This window comes from Zootoca vivipara, chromosome 4 (genome assembly GCF_965207765.1).
Source record: "Zootoca vivipara chromosome 4, rZooViv2.hap1.1, whole genome shotgun sequence".
NCBI classification, from domain to species: domain Eukaryota; kingdom Metazoa; phylum Chordata; class Lepidosauria; order Squamata; family Lacertidae; genus Zootoca; species Zootoca vivipara.
Window position 1 is genome coordinate 24,664,255 of NC_142587.1, and position 15,207 is coordinate 24,679,461.

Genomic DNA, 15,207 nt, shown 5'->3' on the forward strand with positions numbered 1-15,207 from the left:
AAAGAATTAGTTAAAAGCTAAGTAGGTTCCACACCTCCCATACTGACTGTACAATGGAGCTTGGCTTGATTTCTCTAGACTCCTGTAGCCTATTTGTTCTGCAAGCACCGGTGCTGTGCTTTGTAGCACACCATTAAGCGAATGCCATGCTGGATACTGTGGAATGCAGATGGTCCTACTGTGGGTGACAGCAGACTTGGGGTTTGCCCACAATGGGGCAAAATGTGGATCCCCATCCCAGTGTTGTCTCGGACCCTTCCTCATTTAAATGCGGGGCATTTTGATCCTGGCCTTTTCTGATTTTCCAAGCATCAAAGCCCTCTGCATTTCAAGGTGGAAAGGTCCAGGGTAAAACTGAGATGGGGAGGACATTGTGTGGATGGGGAGATTCGCCCCCTGGGAAGACGCGTGTTGGAACTATGTGGACAGGCCCTTGTATTAACTGGTGACTTAAGGACAAGAGCTGTGCCCATTAGCAAAACTGCCCGCCGGAGCAGTTTCTTAGAGAGCCCTTCCAGAAACGCATGATGGCAAGATCCTGGCAACTCCGTTCTGCACACATCGCTGCTGCTGCTGCATTGGTGGGGTGCTCTCTGTATTGTCTACTGTAGCTGCATAGCCAATAAGACACCACCCCTCTAGTTCCTACCCAGCAGAGGGGGTGGCGCGGGCGGGAGGTGCTGGAGGGAGGGAGGGAAGAGAAGGGGAAACCATCCCGGAGTTCCCCACCCGTTCACACGCCATTTCCTGTCGGCGTGTTTACTTCCGGGCAAATCAAATAAAAAAACTGCTTTCCAAGTGAAGCCTGGAGGGGAGAAAGTGCGGTGGGCGGGCGGGTGGAATCGAGAGCCCGGAGCCCACGGAGGGCGAGTTAGAAGCGGGTGGGTCACTCCGCAGCTCCTGCTTCTCTCCACGGCCGCAACCCCCCACCGCGAAACCTGACTTGAGCCGCTTCTCCTTCTCTTCCTCTTGCAGGTTTATCCGGAGCCGCGCACCGAGAGCGAGTGCCTGAGCAATATCCGCGAGTTCCTCCGCGCCTGCGGCGCCACTCTCCGCCTGGAGGTGAGGTGGGGGGGGGGAAAGAATTGTGCATATTGCAAACACACACACACGTGTGCATGTGTTTTGCAATGTGTGTGTTTGCTTGCTTGCGTGTGTGTATATGCACACACACGTGTATATATGAGCATGTAATATGGGGTGAGGGTGGAGGGGGCTAAGGAGGCTAGGGAGCCGTGCTAACCAATGAATTAAAAGTTAAGGGAGCGACTGTGCCGGACGGTTGGCAGCAAACAAACGCCTACCTGTTCCATCCTCTCTCTCTCTCTCCTTCCACACAGGCGTTTCTTTCTTCTCCTCCAGCGTATTGCCACGGTGGTGGTTCTTCTTACCCACGCACCTATTTAACACACTCGTATCTGTGCAGCCACACTTTCCTTTTTTTGCATGCCTCCCCTTTTATATTGCTTTGTGAACACTATATATCCTTTTGTACAGGTAGCTGTTTTAACAGCCAGATATTGAAAAAGCTTTCTCACCTCCTGTTAACTCTCATTGAAGGCCAGACCAAATGAAACCAGGAGGATTTTGAGTCCTCTCTCCTGGCATTTTTACTTAAAAGCAGTCAGGGAGAAGCCTGGATTTTATTGGAGTCATGGTGCAGGGGGAGTGAGGCTTTTACATTTCCCTTCTTTCACTGTTTAATACCTCTTTCCAGCTGCTATTAGCCCTGAAGTAGAAGACACCTCTGTTTTCTGCTGGGAGGTTATTAACTGTTTGTGAGAGTACTGTATTAATTTTTTTTGGAGGGGTAGGGGCAGTTAACTTCCACATCCCCAATGTTGGTGCTTTGATCATAGTCAAAGCACAAGCGCGCCGCACACACACACTCACTCAGGTTTTTGTTTTTTTTACTGTTAAGTAAAAATGAAAATGTCATGAGATTCAGTTCCACGCCTCTTGTTTCTTGTCTCATCAGGCCAAAATCTCACCTTGTTTTTCAAAGAGATTTATTGTTTTCTGCTGTGTTTGTCTTCACACTGATTTTACTTGGATTCTCCCAAATTATTTACACACACACACACACACATATATGAGAGAGAGCCATCCCTTTAAAATAGCCTGATAAATATCATTATGTAATGCAAACATATTAAAATATATACTCTCTAGTTTCATAAAACTGAATCCATGCCCTCCCATCAAATGCTGTATATTGAGGTTTTTTTGTTCTGTAGTGAATGAACCCTAGATCATCTATGAATCAGATTTTTAAATGCCACATCTGCACGACATATTGAAAGCACTATTATGCAACTTGGCTTTCACCCAAAGAATCCTTGGAAACTGTGTTTAAGTGTACAGTGAGTTGTTAAAGGTAAAGGGACCCCTGACCATTAGGTCCAGTCGTGACCGACTCTGGGGTTGCGGCGTTCATCTCACTTTATTGGCCGAGGGAGCCGGCGTACAGCTTCCAGGTCCTGTGGCCAGCATAACAAAGCTGCTTCTGGCGAACCAGAGCAACGCATGGAAACGCCGTTTACCTTCCAGCTTGGAAGGTATCTACTTGCACTTTGACGTGCTTTTGAACTGCTAGGTTGGCAGGAGCTGGGACCGAGCAATGGGAGCTCACCCCGTCGCAGGGATTCGAACCGCCAACCTTCTGATCGGCAAGCCCTAGGCTCTGTGGTTTAACCCACAGCACCACCCGCGTCCCCCTACAGTGAGTTGTTAGGAGACCCCTATTCCCACCCCAGAGATACGATTCTCAGAGTGGTTTAACTGGTTGTCCCTTTTCCCAGGGAACTCTGGGAATTGTAGCTGTGTGAAGGGAATAGGAGCCTCATAGCAACTCCCAACTTTCTTAACAAACTACAGTTCTCAGGAATCCTTGGGGAATCCACGACTGTTTATTGTATTGTTATACTACTTAAATGAAGGTGATAGCTGATGTGTTCACGCTTCCTCAGAGGTGGTGGATTTCTGCTCAGCATGAAAGAAAAAACCCAGCACTGGAGGTGGAAAGAGGGTTTTCTTGCGTATCCCTGGCCTACGGAGCAAGGAGAAACAGCTTGTTCTGGTTCTACCTGCTCAAACACTTTGAATGATGAGAAATTTACCCTACTTGTAGAAGGAACATCATGGGTGATCATGTCCAACCATTTCAGGAATCCTACCCAAAGCTGTTGCTGTCAAAGGCATTCATCCTCTCTACTTAAAGAAGTCCCTGGATATGTGGCTGGAAGTAACACTAAATCATCAAGTCAACCCTTCTTCCTCAAGGACTGCACCTAAACAAATCTTAATCAATGGTGGTCTAACTTGATATTTAAGACCTCTGTTGACAGAGGATGCACAGCAAGGTTCCATCTTTTTATGTCTTGTATATAGTAGACAAATAATATAACTAATCTCAATGCATTTGAATACTTCTATTAGATTCTGAGGCTGGGGAGTGACGCCTATTCCAGGCCTTTCTTTCCTTTAATTTTTCGTTTTGTTTGTTGATGACTCTCGGGATCCCTTCCAACTCTGATTCTATGATTCCAGTCCTTTTCCGTAGTGAGATAACTAGAGGAAATGTGTAGGTGATAATCAAATCTAAATGCTCTGTAAAAAGTAGACTTCTTCAGTTCTGACTGGTAGGTGACACTTTCTCAGATTTCTCTACGAAACTAGTTGGTTTCTACATTTTTTCCTCATTCATTCAAACCCTTGATTGCCTTGGTTTTGGTTGGTTTTGGTTTCCTTATGACTTCTTTGTTATAAGGAGTACAATTTAGAACAGGACAAGTATCTTCTGAGTCTTCTGTGTATAATTCTCTTGTTACATCCAAGTATGGTGTTTTCTTCCTTTTGGCAGTGCTGCTACATTGCTGAGTCAGAGTCAATTAGTTAATGATGAACTCCCCCCCCCTTTCTACACAGCTATTTAAATTAGCCCCCCCCCCAAGCTTGCTAACTTTCCCTTGGGTTAGTGAATCTAACTTTAAAGGGCCTTGTAGATTTAACACTTGATAACTTTAGTACCTAGCAAATTTATTATCTTTCCTTTTAATGAGTAATTGATTAGAACATAGAGACCTAGATTTTGATCACATGATCAATCACACCTACCTTGCTTCATTTTTGTCTGTGAACCCAGTGTGGGACTACAGTTTTGTTAGGGCAAACTTGTTGAAACAAGCTTGTGAATTTCAGTAGAAATGTGAGACAATTGAACTTCTGGCTTTGTTTACCCAAGGTAAAGCCCCACCCATGTTTCTTATCTTTCGGAGGGGAAAGGCAGAAAGAATAAGAGTTTTGTAAAAGGACTTAGCTTTATTTAGGTGGGGTGCAGGGGGTGGAATTCACAGGGTCATCTGAGAAACAGTTGTGATTGACTACCTTGAGTTCAAACTTCTTGATTACTGGTCATAAACAATATGCAATTTACTATATTAAGTGGTCAGTGATGTTTGCATTCATTTGTAAAGTTGTTTGTCCTCTTGCCTGCACTTGCCTTTCTGTTAAGACATGGAACTTAAAAATTGTTAGTTGAAAACGTATTTTAAAATTTGAATGGGCATTATGTATAATAATAATAATAATAATAATAATAATAATAATAAAAATAATAAATTTTATTTATACCCCACCCTCCCCAGCCAAAACCGGGCTTACCGTGTTTCTCATATTTTAAGGCATCCCCAAAAAATAAGCCATGACAGGATTTCTAAGGGTTGGTGAAAAATAAGACATACCCCGAAAATAAGCCATGTCGTGTAGCCCCGACCGAGCGAGAGGCGAAGGCGCGGGACACAGCAGGAGCTCCCTTCCTGCTTCCCCGAGCCGTCGCGCATCGGGGGACAGAGCCGAAGATCGGCGGGCGCTCCTTGCTGGGCTTGACAAGCCCGGCAAACAGCGCCCGCCGATCTTCGGACCTGTGCTGTGTGACAGGCAGGGGTGGGGGGAAGCGGAGATCGTTCTCCGCTCTCCCCCCACCCCCGCCTGTCACCAAAGATCGGCGGGCGCTCCTTGCTGGGCTTGACAAGCCCGGCAAACAGCGGCCGCCGATCTTCGGACCTGTCCTGTGTGACAGGCGGGGGTGGGGGGGAAGCGGAGATCGTTCTCCGCTCTCCCCCCACCCCCGCCTGTCACCGAAGATCGGCGGGCGCTGTTTGCTGGGCTTGACAAGCCCGGCAAACAGCGCCCGCCGATCTTCGGCCCTGTGCTGTGTGACAGGCGGGGGTGGGGGAGAAGCGGAGATCGTTCTCCGCTCTCCCCCCATCCCCGACTGTCACCGAAGATCGGCGGGCGCTCCTAGCTGGGCTTGACAAGCCCGGCAAACAGCGCCCGCCGACCTGTGCTGTGTGACAGGCGGGGGTGGGGGGGGAAGCAGAGATCGTTCTCCGCTCTCCCCCCACCCCCGCCTGTCACCGAAGATCGGCGGGCGCTGTTTGCTGGGCTTGACAAGCCCGGCAAACAGCGCCCGCCGATCTTCGGCCCTGTGCTGTGTGACAGGCGGGGGTGGGGGAGAAGCGGAGATCGTTCTCCGCTCTCCGCCCACCCCCGCCTGTCACCGAAGATCGGCGGGCGCTCCTAGCTGGGCTTGACAAGCCCGGCAAACAGCGCCCGCCGACCTGTGCTGTGTGACAGGCGGGGGTGGGGGGGAAGCGGAGATCGTTCTCCGCTCTCCCCCCACCCCCGCCTGTCACCGAAGATCGGCGGGCGCTCCTTGCTGGGCTTGACAAGCCCGGCAAACAGCGCCCGCCGATCTTCGGCCCTGTGCTGTGTGACAGGCGGGGGTGGGGGGGGAAGCGGAGATCGTTCTCCGCTCTCCCCCCACCCCCGCCTGTCACCGAAGATCGGCGGGCGCTCCTTGCTGGGCTTGACAAGCCCGGCAAACAGCGCCCGCCGATCTTCGGCCCTGTGCTGTGTGACAGGCGGGGGTGGGGGGGAAGCGGAGATCGTTCTCCGCTCTCCCCCACCCCCGCCTGTCACCGAAGATCGGCGGGCGCTGTTTGCTGGGCTTGACAAGCCCGGCAAACAGCGCCCGCCGATCTTCGGCCCTGTGCTGTGTGACAGGCGGGGGTGGGGGAGAAGCGGAGATCGTTCTCCGCTCTCCGCCCACCCCCGCCTGTCACCGAAGATCGGCGGGCGCTCCTAGCTGGGCTTGACAAGCCCGGCAAACAGCGCCCGCCGACCTGTGCTGTGTGACAGGCGGGGGTGGGGGGGAAGCGGAGATCGTTCTCCGCTCTCCCCCCACCCCCGCCTGTCACCGAAGATCGGCGGGCGCTCCTTGCTGGGCTTGACAAGCCCGGCAAACAGCGCCCGCCGATCTTCGGACCTGTCCTGTGTGACAGGCGGGGGTGGGGGGGGGAAGCGGAGATCGTTCTCCGCTCTCCCCCCACCCCCGCCTGTCACCAAAGATCGGCGGGCGCTCCTTGCTGGGCTTGACAAGCCCGGCAAACAGCGCCCGCCGATATTCGGACCTGTCCTGTGTGACAGGCGGGGGTGGGGGGGAAGCGGAGATCGTGCTCCGCTCTCCCCCCACCCCCGCCTGTCACCAAAGATCGACGGGCGCTGTTTGCTGGGCTTGACAAGCCCGGCAAACAGCGCCCGCCGATCTTCGGACCTGTCCTGTGTGACAGGCGGGGGTGGGGGGGAAGCGGAGATCGTGCTCCGCTCTCCCCCCCACCCCCGCCTGTCACCAAAGATCGGCGGGCGCTGTTTGCTGGGCTTGACAAGCCCGGCAAACAGCGCCCGCCGACCTGTGCTGTGTGACAGGCGGGGGTGGGGGAGAAGCGGAGATCGTTCTCCGCTCTCCCCCCATCCCCGCCTGTCACCGAAGATCGGCGGGCGCTCCTAGCTGGGCTTGACAAGCCCGGCAAACAGCGCCCGCCGACCTGTGCTGTGTGACAGGCGGGGGTGGGGGGGAAGCGGAGATCGTTCTCCGCTCTACCCCCACCCCCGCCTGTCACCGAAGATCGGCGGGCGCTGTTTGCTGGGCTTGACAAGCCCGGCAAACAGCGCCCGCCGATCTTCGGCCCTGTGCTGTGTGACAGGCGGGGGTGGGGGAGAAGCGGAGATCGTTCTCCGCTCTCCGCCCACCCCCGCCTGTCACCGAAGATCGGCGGGCGCTCCTAGCTGGGCTTGACAAGCCCGGCAAACAGCGCCCGCCGACCTGTGCTGTGTGACAGGCGGGGGTGGGGGGGAAGCGGAGATCGTTCTCCGCTCTCCCCCCACCCCCGCCTGTCACCGAAGATCGGCGGGCGCTCCTTGCTGGGCTTGACAAGCCCGGCAAACAGCGCCCGCCGATCTTCGGACCTGTCCTGTGTGACAGGCGGGGGTGGGAGGGGGAAGCGGAGATCGTTCTCCGCTCTCCCCCCACCCCCGCCTGTCACCAAAGATCGGCGGGCGCTCCTTGCTGGGCTTGACAAGCCCGGCAAACAGCGCCCGCCGATCTTCGGACCTGTCCTGTGTGACAGGCGGGGGTGGGGGGGAAGCGGAGATCGTGCTCCGCTCTCCCCCCACCCCCGCCTGTCACCAAAGATCAACGGGCGCTGTTTGCTGGGCTTGACAAGCCCGGCAAACAGCGCCCGCCGATCTTCGGACCTGTCCTGTGTGACAGGCGGGGGTGGGGGGAAGCGGAGATCGTGCTCCGCTCTCCCCCCCACCCCCGCCTGTCACCAAAGATCGGCGGGCGCTGTTTGCTGGGCTTGACAAGCCCGGCAAACAGCGCCCGCCGACCTGTGCTGTGTGACAGGCGGGGGTGGGGGAGAAGCGGAGATCGTTCTCCGCTCTCCCCCCACCCCCGCCTGTCACCAAAGATCGGCGGGCGCTCCTTGCTGGGCTTGACAAGCCCGGCAAACAGCGCCCGCCGACCTGTGCTGTGTGACAGGCGGGGGTGGGGGAGAAGCGGAGATCGTTCTCCGCTCTCCCCCCATCCCCGCCTGTCACCGAAGATCGGCGGGCGCTCCTTGCTGGGCTTGACAAGCCCGGCAAACAGCGGCCGCCGACCTGTGCTGTGTGACAGGCGGGGGTGGGGGGGAAGCGGAGATCGTTCTCCGCTCTCCCCCCACCCCCGCCTGTCACCGAAGATCGGCGGGCGCTGTTTGCTGGGCTTGACAAGCCCGGCAAACAGCGCCCGCCGATCTTCGGCCCTGTGCTGTGTGACAGGCGGGGGTGGGGGAGAAGCGGAGATCGTTCTCCGCTCTCCGCCCACCCCCGCCTGTCACCGAAGATCGGCGGGCGCTCCTAGCTGGGCTTGACAAGCCCGGCAAACAGCGCCCGCCGACCTGTGCTGTGTGACAGGCGGGGGTGGGGGGGAAGCGGAGATCGTTCTCCGCTCTCCCCCCACCCCCGCCTGTCACCGAAGATCGGCGGGCGCTCCTTGCTGGGCTTGACAAGCCCGGCAAACAGCGCCCGCCGATCTTCGGACCTGTCCTGTGTGACAGGCGGGGGTGGGAGGGGGAAGCGGAGATCGTTCTCCGCTCTCCCCCCACCCCCGCCTGTCACCAAAGATCGGCGGGCGCTCCTTGCTGGGCTTGACAAGCCCGGCAAACAGCGCCCGCCGATCTTCGGACCTGTCCTGTGTGACAGGCGGGGGTGGGGGGGAAGCGGAGATCGTGCTCCGCTCTCCCCCCACCCCCGCCTGTCACCAAAGATCAACGGGCGCTGTTTGCTGGGCTTGACAAGCCCGGCAAACAGCGCCCGCCGATCTTCGGACCTGTCCTGTGTGACAGGCGGGGGTGGGGGGAAGCGGAGATCGTGCTCCGCTCTCCCCCCCACCCCCGCCTGTCACCAAAGATCGGCGGGCGCTGTTTGCTGGGCTTGACAAGCCCGGCAAACAGCGCCCGCCGACCTGTGCTGTGTGACAGGCGGGGGTGGGGGAGAAGCGGAGATCGTTCTCCGCTCTCCCCCCACCCCCGCCTGTCACCAAAGATCGGCGGGCGCTCCTTGCTGGGCTTGACAAGCCCGGCAAACAGCGCCCGCCGATCTTCGGACCTGTCCTGTGTGACAGGCGGGGGTGGGGGGGAAGCGGAGATCGTGCTCCGCTCTCCCCCCACCCCCGCCTGTCACCAAAGATCAACGGGCGCTGTTTGCTGGGCTTGACAAGCCCGGCAAACAGCGCCCGCCGATCTTAGGACCTGTCCTGTGTGACAGGCGGGGGTGGGGGGGAAGCGGAGATCGTGCTCCGCTCTCCCCCCCACCCCCGCCTGTCACCCAAGATCGGCGGGCGCTGTTTGCCGGGCTTGACAAGCCCGGCAAACAGCGCCCGCCGACCTGTGCTGTGTGACAGGCGGGGGTGGGGGAGAAGCGGAGATCGTTCTCCGCTCTCCCCCCATCCCCGCCTGTCACCGAAGATCGGCGGGCGCTCCTAGCTGGGCTTGACAAGCCCGGCAAACAGCGCCCGCCGACCTGTGCTGTGTGACAGGCGGGGGTGGGGGGGAAGCGGAGATCGTTCTCCGCTCTCCCCCCACCCCCGCCTGTCACCGAAGATCGGCGGGCGCTGTTTGCTGGGCATGACAAGCCCGGCAAACAGCGCCCGCCGATCTTCGGACCTGTCCTGTGTGACAGGCGGGGGTGGGGGGGAAGCGGAGATCGTGCTCCGCTCTCCCCCCACCCCCGCCTGTCACCAAAGATCGGCGGGCGCTGTTTGCTGGGCTTGACAAGCCCGGCAAACAGCGCCCGCCGATCTTCGGCCCTGTCCTGTGTGACAGGCGGGGGTGGGGGGGAAGCGGAGATCGTGCTCCGCTCTCCCCCCACCCCCGCCTGTCACCAAAGATCGGCGGGCGCTGTTTGCTGGGCTTGACAAGCCCGGCAAACAGCGCCCGCCGACCTGTGCTGTGTGACAGGCGGGGGTGGGGGAGAAGCGGAGATCGTTCTCCGCTCTCCCCCCATCCCCGCCTGTCACCGAAGATCGGCGGGCGCTCCTAGCTGGGCTTGACAAGCCCGGCAAACAGCGCCCGCCGACCTGTGCTGTGTGACAGGCGGGGGTGGGGGGAAGCGGAGATCGTTCTCCGCTCTCCGCCCACCCCCGCCTGTCACCGAAGATCGGCGGGCGCTGTTTGCTGGGCTTGACAAGCCCGGCAAACAGCGCCCGCCGATCTTCGGACCTGTCCTGTGTGACAGGCGGGGGTGGGGGGGAAGCGGAGATCGTTCTCCGCTCTCCCCCCACCCCCGCCTGTCACCGAAGATCGGCGGGCGCTGTTTGCTGGGCTTGACAAGCCCGGCAAACAGCGCCCGCTTGCACTTTATTAAAAAATAAGACATCCCTCAAAAATAAGCCATGTCGTGTTTTTTGGAAAAAAAAATTAATATAAGACATGACTTATAATATGAGAAACACGGTAGGATGGCTAACACTAGATATAAAACAATTTATTAAGATAGAACAACTCTGTCTTACAGGCCCTGCAGAAAGAAATCGGGTCCCACAGGGCCCTGGTCTCATGAGACAGAGAGTTCCACCAGGTTGGAGCCAGTGTTGAAAAGGCCCTGGTTCTAGTTGAGTTCCTAATAACAGGAACAAATTGTGGGAAAGTTCAAGACTATATGACTGTCACTTTTTGGGGGGGGACTTCTGTATTTTCATGGTTTGGGGGAAATTCGAAATATTTTGAACTCAGGCAAGCGTCATTGTGAAGTTGTGAACCAGATAACAACTAGATAGTTTAAGAGAATCCTGGATAGGAAAAAAACCCAGCTGTATCCTATTGCATCATATATTGTACTTGAACTGCAGGTTTTTTGGGGGTCATTTTCCATTCTAGATAATATTGTTGACCTCTTCAGCACATTTCAGATATCCCTGGCCATACTGTTCTGTAAATCTCATGGTTTATTGTAGAGAATTAGGGGAATGGTTGGTTGGCAAATGTGAGCCAGGTGGCACTGTGGGTTAAACCACTGAGGCTAGGGCTTGCTGATCAGAAGGTCAGCGGTTCGAATCCCTGTGACGGGGTGAGCTCTTGTTGCTCGGTCCCAGCTCCTGCCAACCTAGCAGTTCGAAAGCACGTCAAAATGCAAGTAGATAAATAGGAACCGCTACAGCGGGAAGGTAAACGGCGTTTCCGTGTGCTGCTCTGGTTCGCCAGAAGTGGCTTTGTCATGCTGGCCATATGACCTGGAAGCTATACGCCAGCTCCCTCAGCCAATAATGCGAGATGAGTGTGCAACCCCAGAGTCTGTCATGACTGGACCTAATGGTCAGGGGTCCCTTTACCTTTTACCTTGTTTGGAAGTTCAACTGCAGTGGGTGGAACTTGTTTTCCAAATAAACATGCATAGGATTAGGCTGCCACTGGGCTATACAGTGAGGGGGAAAAGTATTTGATCCCCTGCTAAATTTGCCCGTTTGCCCTCTGACGATGAAATGACCAGTCCATAATTTTAATGGTAGGTTTATTGTAGCTGTGAGAGGCAGAATAACAACAGGAAAACCCCCAGAAACCCAGAAGGCAAAAGTCAGCGATTGATGTGCATTATAGTGAGTGATACAGCTACAATAAACCTACCATTAAAATTATGGATTGGTCATTTCTTCATCAGAGGGCAAATGGGCAAATTTAGCAGGGGATCAAATACTTTCCCCCTCTCACTGTAGCTTTCTGTCCCATTTATACTTTTATATCTGCTTATGCATTTCTGGGCCGGTAGAAGTTGGAATTCTTGACAGGAGAGGGGGAGCAGAGGAAGAAGAGAAGACAGGAAAAGTATTGAGCTCTCATTTTGGTAGAGATTTGAAAGCATTCCTTTACAGTGCTAAAGAAGAGACGGTCGGGCGATATGTGTGTAACCATTCAGTGCACAGGTTTCTGGAAGGAAAGAAGCTTGCTTGAGAGTCAAAACTGTCTGTACTGTATTCCTATTTCTGTAGATGAAAAAAAAGGTGTGTTACAAAGTTTTCTGCATCTAGGCAGATCAGAAATGTTTGGCTTGGTTTCTTGAGAACATGGTTTATTACTTTGAAAAACAATAGTACTTTAAATACCAGATAATGGTGAGAAGAGACTCAGAGCCATTTAGACTGATTTTCTGTAGCCTGCAAGTTGCTGCCTTCCGTTTTACAGCTGTCACAAATTCAAATGGCGCCAAGTACATGATCAGCAGAGTATGTGGTACTGATCACTGATCAGTATCTCAGAACATCAACTTGTGCCAGCGTTTGCCTTTTTAAAAAAGTGTTTGGGTGAACTAGTCTTCAGTACAATTGCATTTTACAAACATTTAACTTGCACGATTCGAACCATAGGCAGTTGAAGGCTGGTTGACTGAAATTTTGCAAGTTAAATGCAAGGAAGATAGAACGCTTTAAAGCTCTTTCTGCACTGCGTTTTGCCTGCATGAAAATAACTTTTAGCTCTCTGCTTTGCTTGGGGGGGGGGCAAGGCACACACAGATTTGGTGCACTGGTGCAAGATCTCACACGGCTGTCCAGTTCCTGTGAGATCTCCTGTGAGCATCCCTACCCTTCCAGAGTTGGTGTGCTGAGTGAGCCTTGCCTGGCAAGCAAGGGAGACAGCTTAAAAGCTCTTTCTGAACCCAGCAGAACAATTAAGTTTATAAAACATTCTTACTGGCTAGCTTGCTTCTTCTTCAAATCCCTCTCTGCAGGCTCAGAAAGGCGAACACCCACAGAAAGAATGCATGGTTCTGATTGACTTAGGGTGGGCTGATTGACTTTGGTTGGGGTAACTGAGTCTGCCCCCCTCAGCTCATTACAGGCAGTGACCATTTTATGCACATCATGCTCATGCTCATCGCTGCCAATATGGAAGTGGTCTGAAAAAGGGGTGTGTGGGCGCTTTTGTAAGCTCCGCTTAAATGCATGGGGGTCAGGAATGGAACGCCCGCCAAAAGGATTGCCACCAGCTTGGTTTTCACACCCATCAATGGCTTCTTACAAAAAAAAGGGGAGGGGAATGAGCAAAATAATCCACTGCCTTAAGGAAGCTATTTCTGTGGGATCAGGAGTTGCAGGGGACTGCGTGGGACCTGCTAGTAGTGATTATTCTGACTGGCTAAGCAGAGGAGATGGGCAGAAGCATCTTCTAGGAAGCCTCTCAGTTGTTATTTCCAGCACTGGCCATAGGTGGCTTTCCAGAGTCTCTGATGGAAAGCTCCCTTCCCGAGCAATGCTTCCTTTGATGCTTTGAACTGAGCTGTCATGGGCTGAACCTTGAGCCATGTCCTCAAGAATCAACTACTCTTCTTCCCCCACCTATTTTTGTTTTCATGCTACAGAGCATACCATCATGAAATTTGGCATCCCCACATAATTTCTGCGGTGCAAAGAAATGTTTAGTGTTCAAGAACAGGTTGGAACCCCCCCCCCCACCTCCTTGGTACATTGTTGGCAATTCTTACTATTCTGTTTAAAGAGAATTCCCAGATGACATGAAATCACTTCCATGAAACCATTACACATGCATATGCTCTACTCTCTGCAATCACCTTTCCTTCATCATCTTGTTTGGCTTCCTGTTGAGTAACGCCGCCTAGGTGCGTGTGTTATTCCGATGATGAACTGGCTGTTGGATTGGCCAATCGACTCGCTCCCACCATCCCAGATAGCCTCAGACTGGCAGGAAACATAAGCCTCTTCACATCCTGTTTTTCTTGACTTCTTTGAACATACACGTTTAGCAGTCTACTTTTGTTGAGAGAGAATTAACAATGGTGAGCCCAAATCCTTCTCTTGTTTGCTGTTTATATAGATTCTCTTGCTTCCTAACCCATTTTTATTTTGTGACTTTGCTGTTTTGAAAAATAGTCCTGGTATACTGTATCTCTGGCTGGATTTCTTCCGGTTGATACTTACGGTAACTCCGGGGTGGACGATGGAGTGAGGGGTAGGGAGTGGCATTTTCCTTTTCCTGCTGGAAACAAATTTTATGCCTTTAGCTTTTTAAAGACTTTTGATAATTGCATATTCTTGGGAATGTTTGGTTTAAAAGAGGTCTAGGGAACCTCAGGTCCAGGGGCCAAATGTAGCCCTCCAGGCCTCTTGTCTGGCCATGAAGATTCTCCCTAGATTCTCCTTTCACTGGCTCCATTCTGCATCCTCAAGTTTTTTTGCTGGGCTGGAATGTGTCTTACATGGCAATGGTTCTTGTTTTCCTGGATGGAGCAGTGTCTACTTCTGTCTACACAAGCACTCTGGCTTGCAAGATACAACGATGCCTCCTCCCTCATGGGTTGTTCTGGGCATTCTCCTGCCTCCCCAAAAGCCGATTTCATGGGTTGTCCAGGGGGAAGAAGTGGTAAGCCCTGTTGTGCAAGTAGAAGCCTGTGCACAGGGCTTCAGCAGGGTCACACTGTTGGAGAGCTTCCATGCAGAGCGCTTTTTTAGAGTGTCGGGCATGCTCCTTCAGTGCACTTGGGACTTGCAACCACAGGCACAGTGCTGCCTGCTTCCAATTCCCTATCTCTTCATGTCAGGAATGTGGGGAACTGTGGGCCGTGCCCACCAGCAATCATGCGGGTGCAAAAACATTTTCCAAAGTACAGTGTACCCTAGAAAAGAACACTTTGGTTTTTCCCCTGTTTATGCTAAGTGTGTGCAACCTCGGGGGGGGGGTAGGGTGAAGCTTCCTTATGTACAGTATATTGGTTCTGAATGCAGGCTCTGCTTAGGACAAGTTCCCACTCTGTATTTTTGTTTTAAAAAAGAGAGACAACTGATAACTTCATTTGGTTCAGGCAGAGATAGAGGGCCACATGTGGAAAATAAATAGTCCTTTCTGGGTGACTTTGCAGGATTGGCTAATACATCCTGTGTACAGTAGGGTAAGGTTCCCCCCATCCCACCCCACCCCTAAATCTAATGCCTGAAGAGGGCTATTGTGTTTGCTGAAACAGGTTGGCATAGCTGCCCCTCTGTACTGCAGTTGACTCATCAGCCTGTAAAAGGGATAACTTCTGGAGAATCTTTAAGTGGCCTATGGAAGATGGGCATACAATAGGCCAGGTAGGGGTGTTTTTGGAAATGGATTCCATAAGGAGGTTGTTCAAGAGAGAAGACGTGGTCCTGTGGCCTTGGAGTTCTGTGTGAAAGGGCACACACAACCAATTCCCTTTGGCATGTCTATGGGTGTGGGGGACACATGTGGCAGGAGATGTTCACTCAGGTAGGCAAAGTGCATAAAAAAGCCATTGTCAACACTTTGAATTGGGCCTGGAAGCTAATAAGGTAGGGGGTCCTCGCAAGAGAAACAGAAG

General features: G+C 53.5%; 1 protein-coding gene across 4 annotated transcripts in view; it reads left to right on the forward strand.

The window, feature by feature from the left end:
• ARHGEF7 (Rho guanine nucleotide exchange factor 7) overlaps window positions 1-15,207 on the forward strand; it is a 90,400-nt gene that overhangs the window by 14,092 nt on the left and 61,101 nt on the right. For 3 of the 4 annotated variants that reach the window (XM_035114322.3, XM_035114324.3, XM_088667569.1), the window contains exon 2: window positions 976-1,062. In XM_035114322.3, coding sequence (XP_034970213.3) covers window positions 976-1,062 — 87 coding nt within the window. Of the gene's footprint in view, window positions 1-773; window positions 882-975; window positions 1,063-15,207 lie in introns of those variants that run through there. The other variant, XM_088667570.1, reaches the window with a different exon arrangement.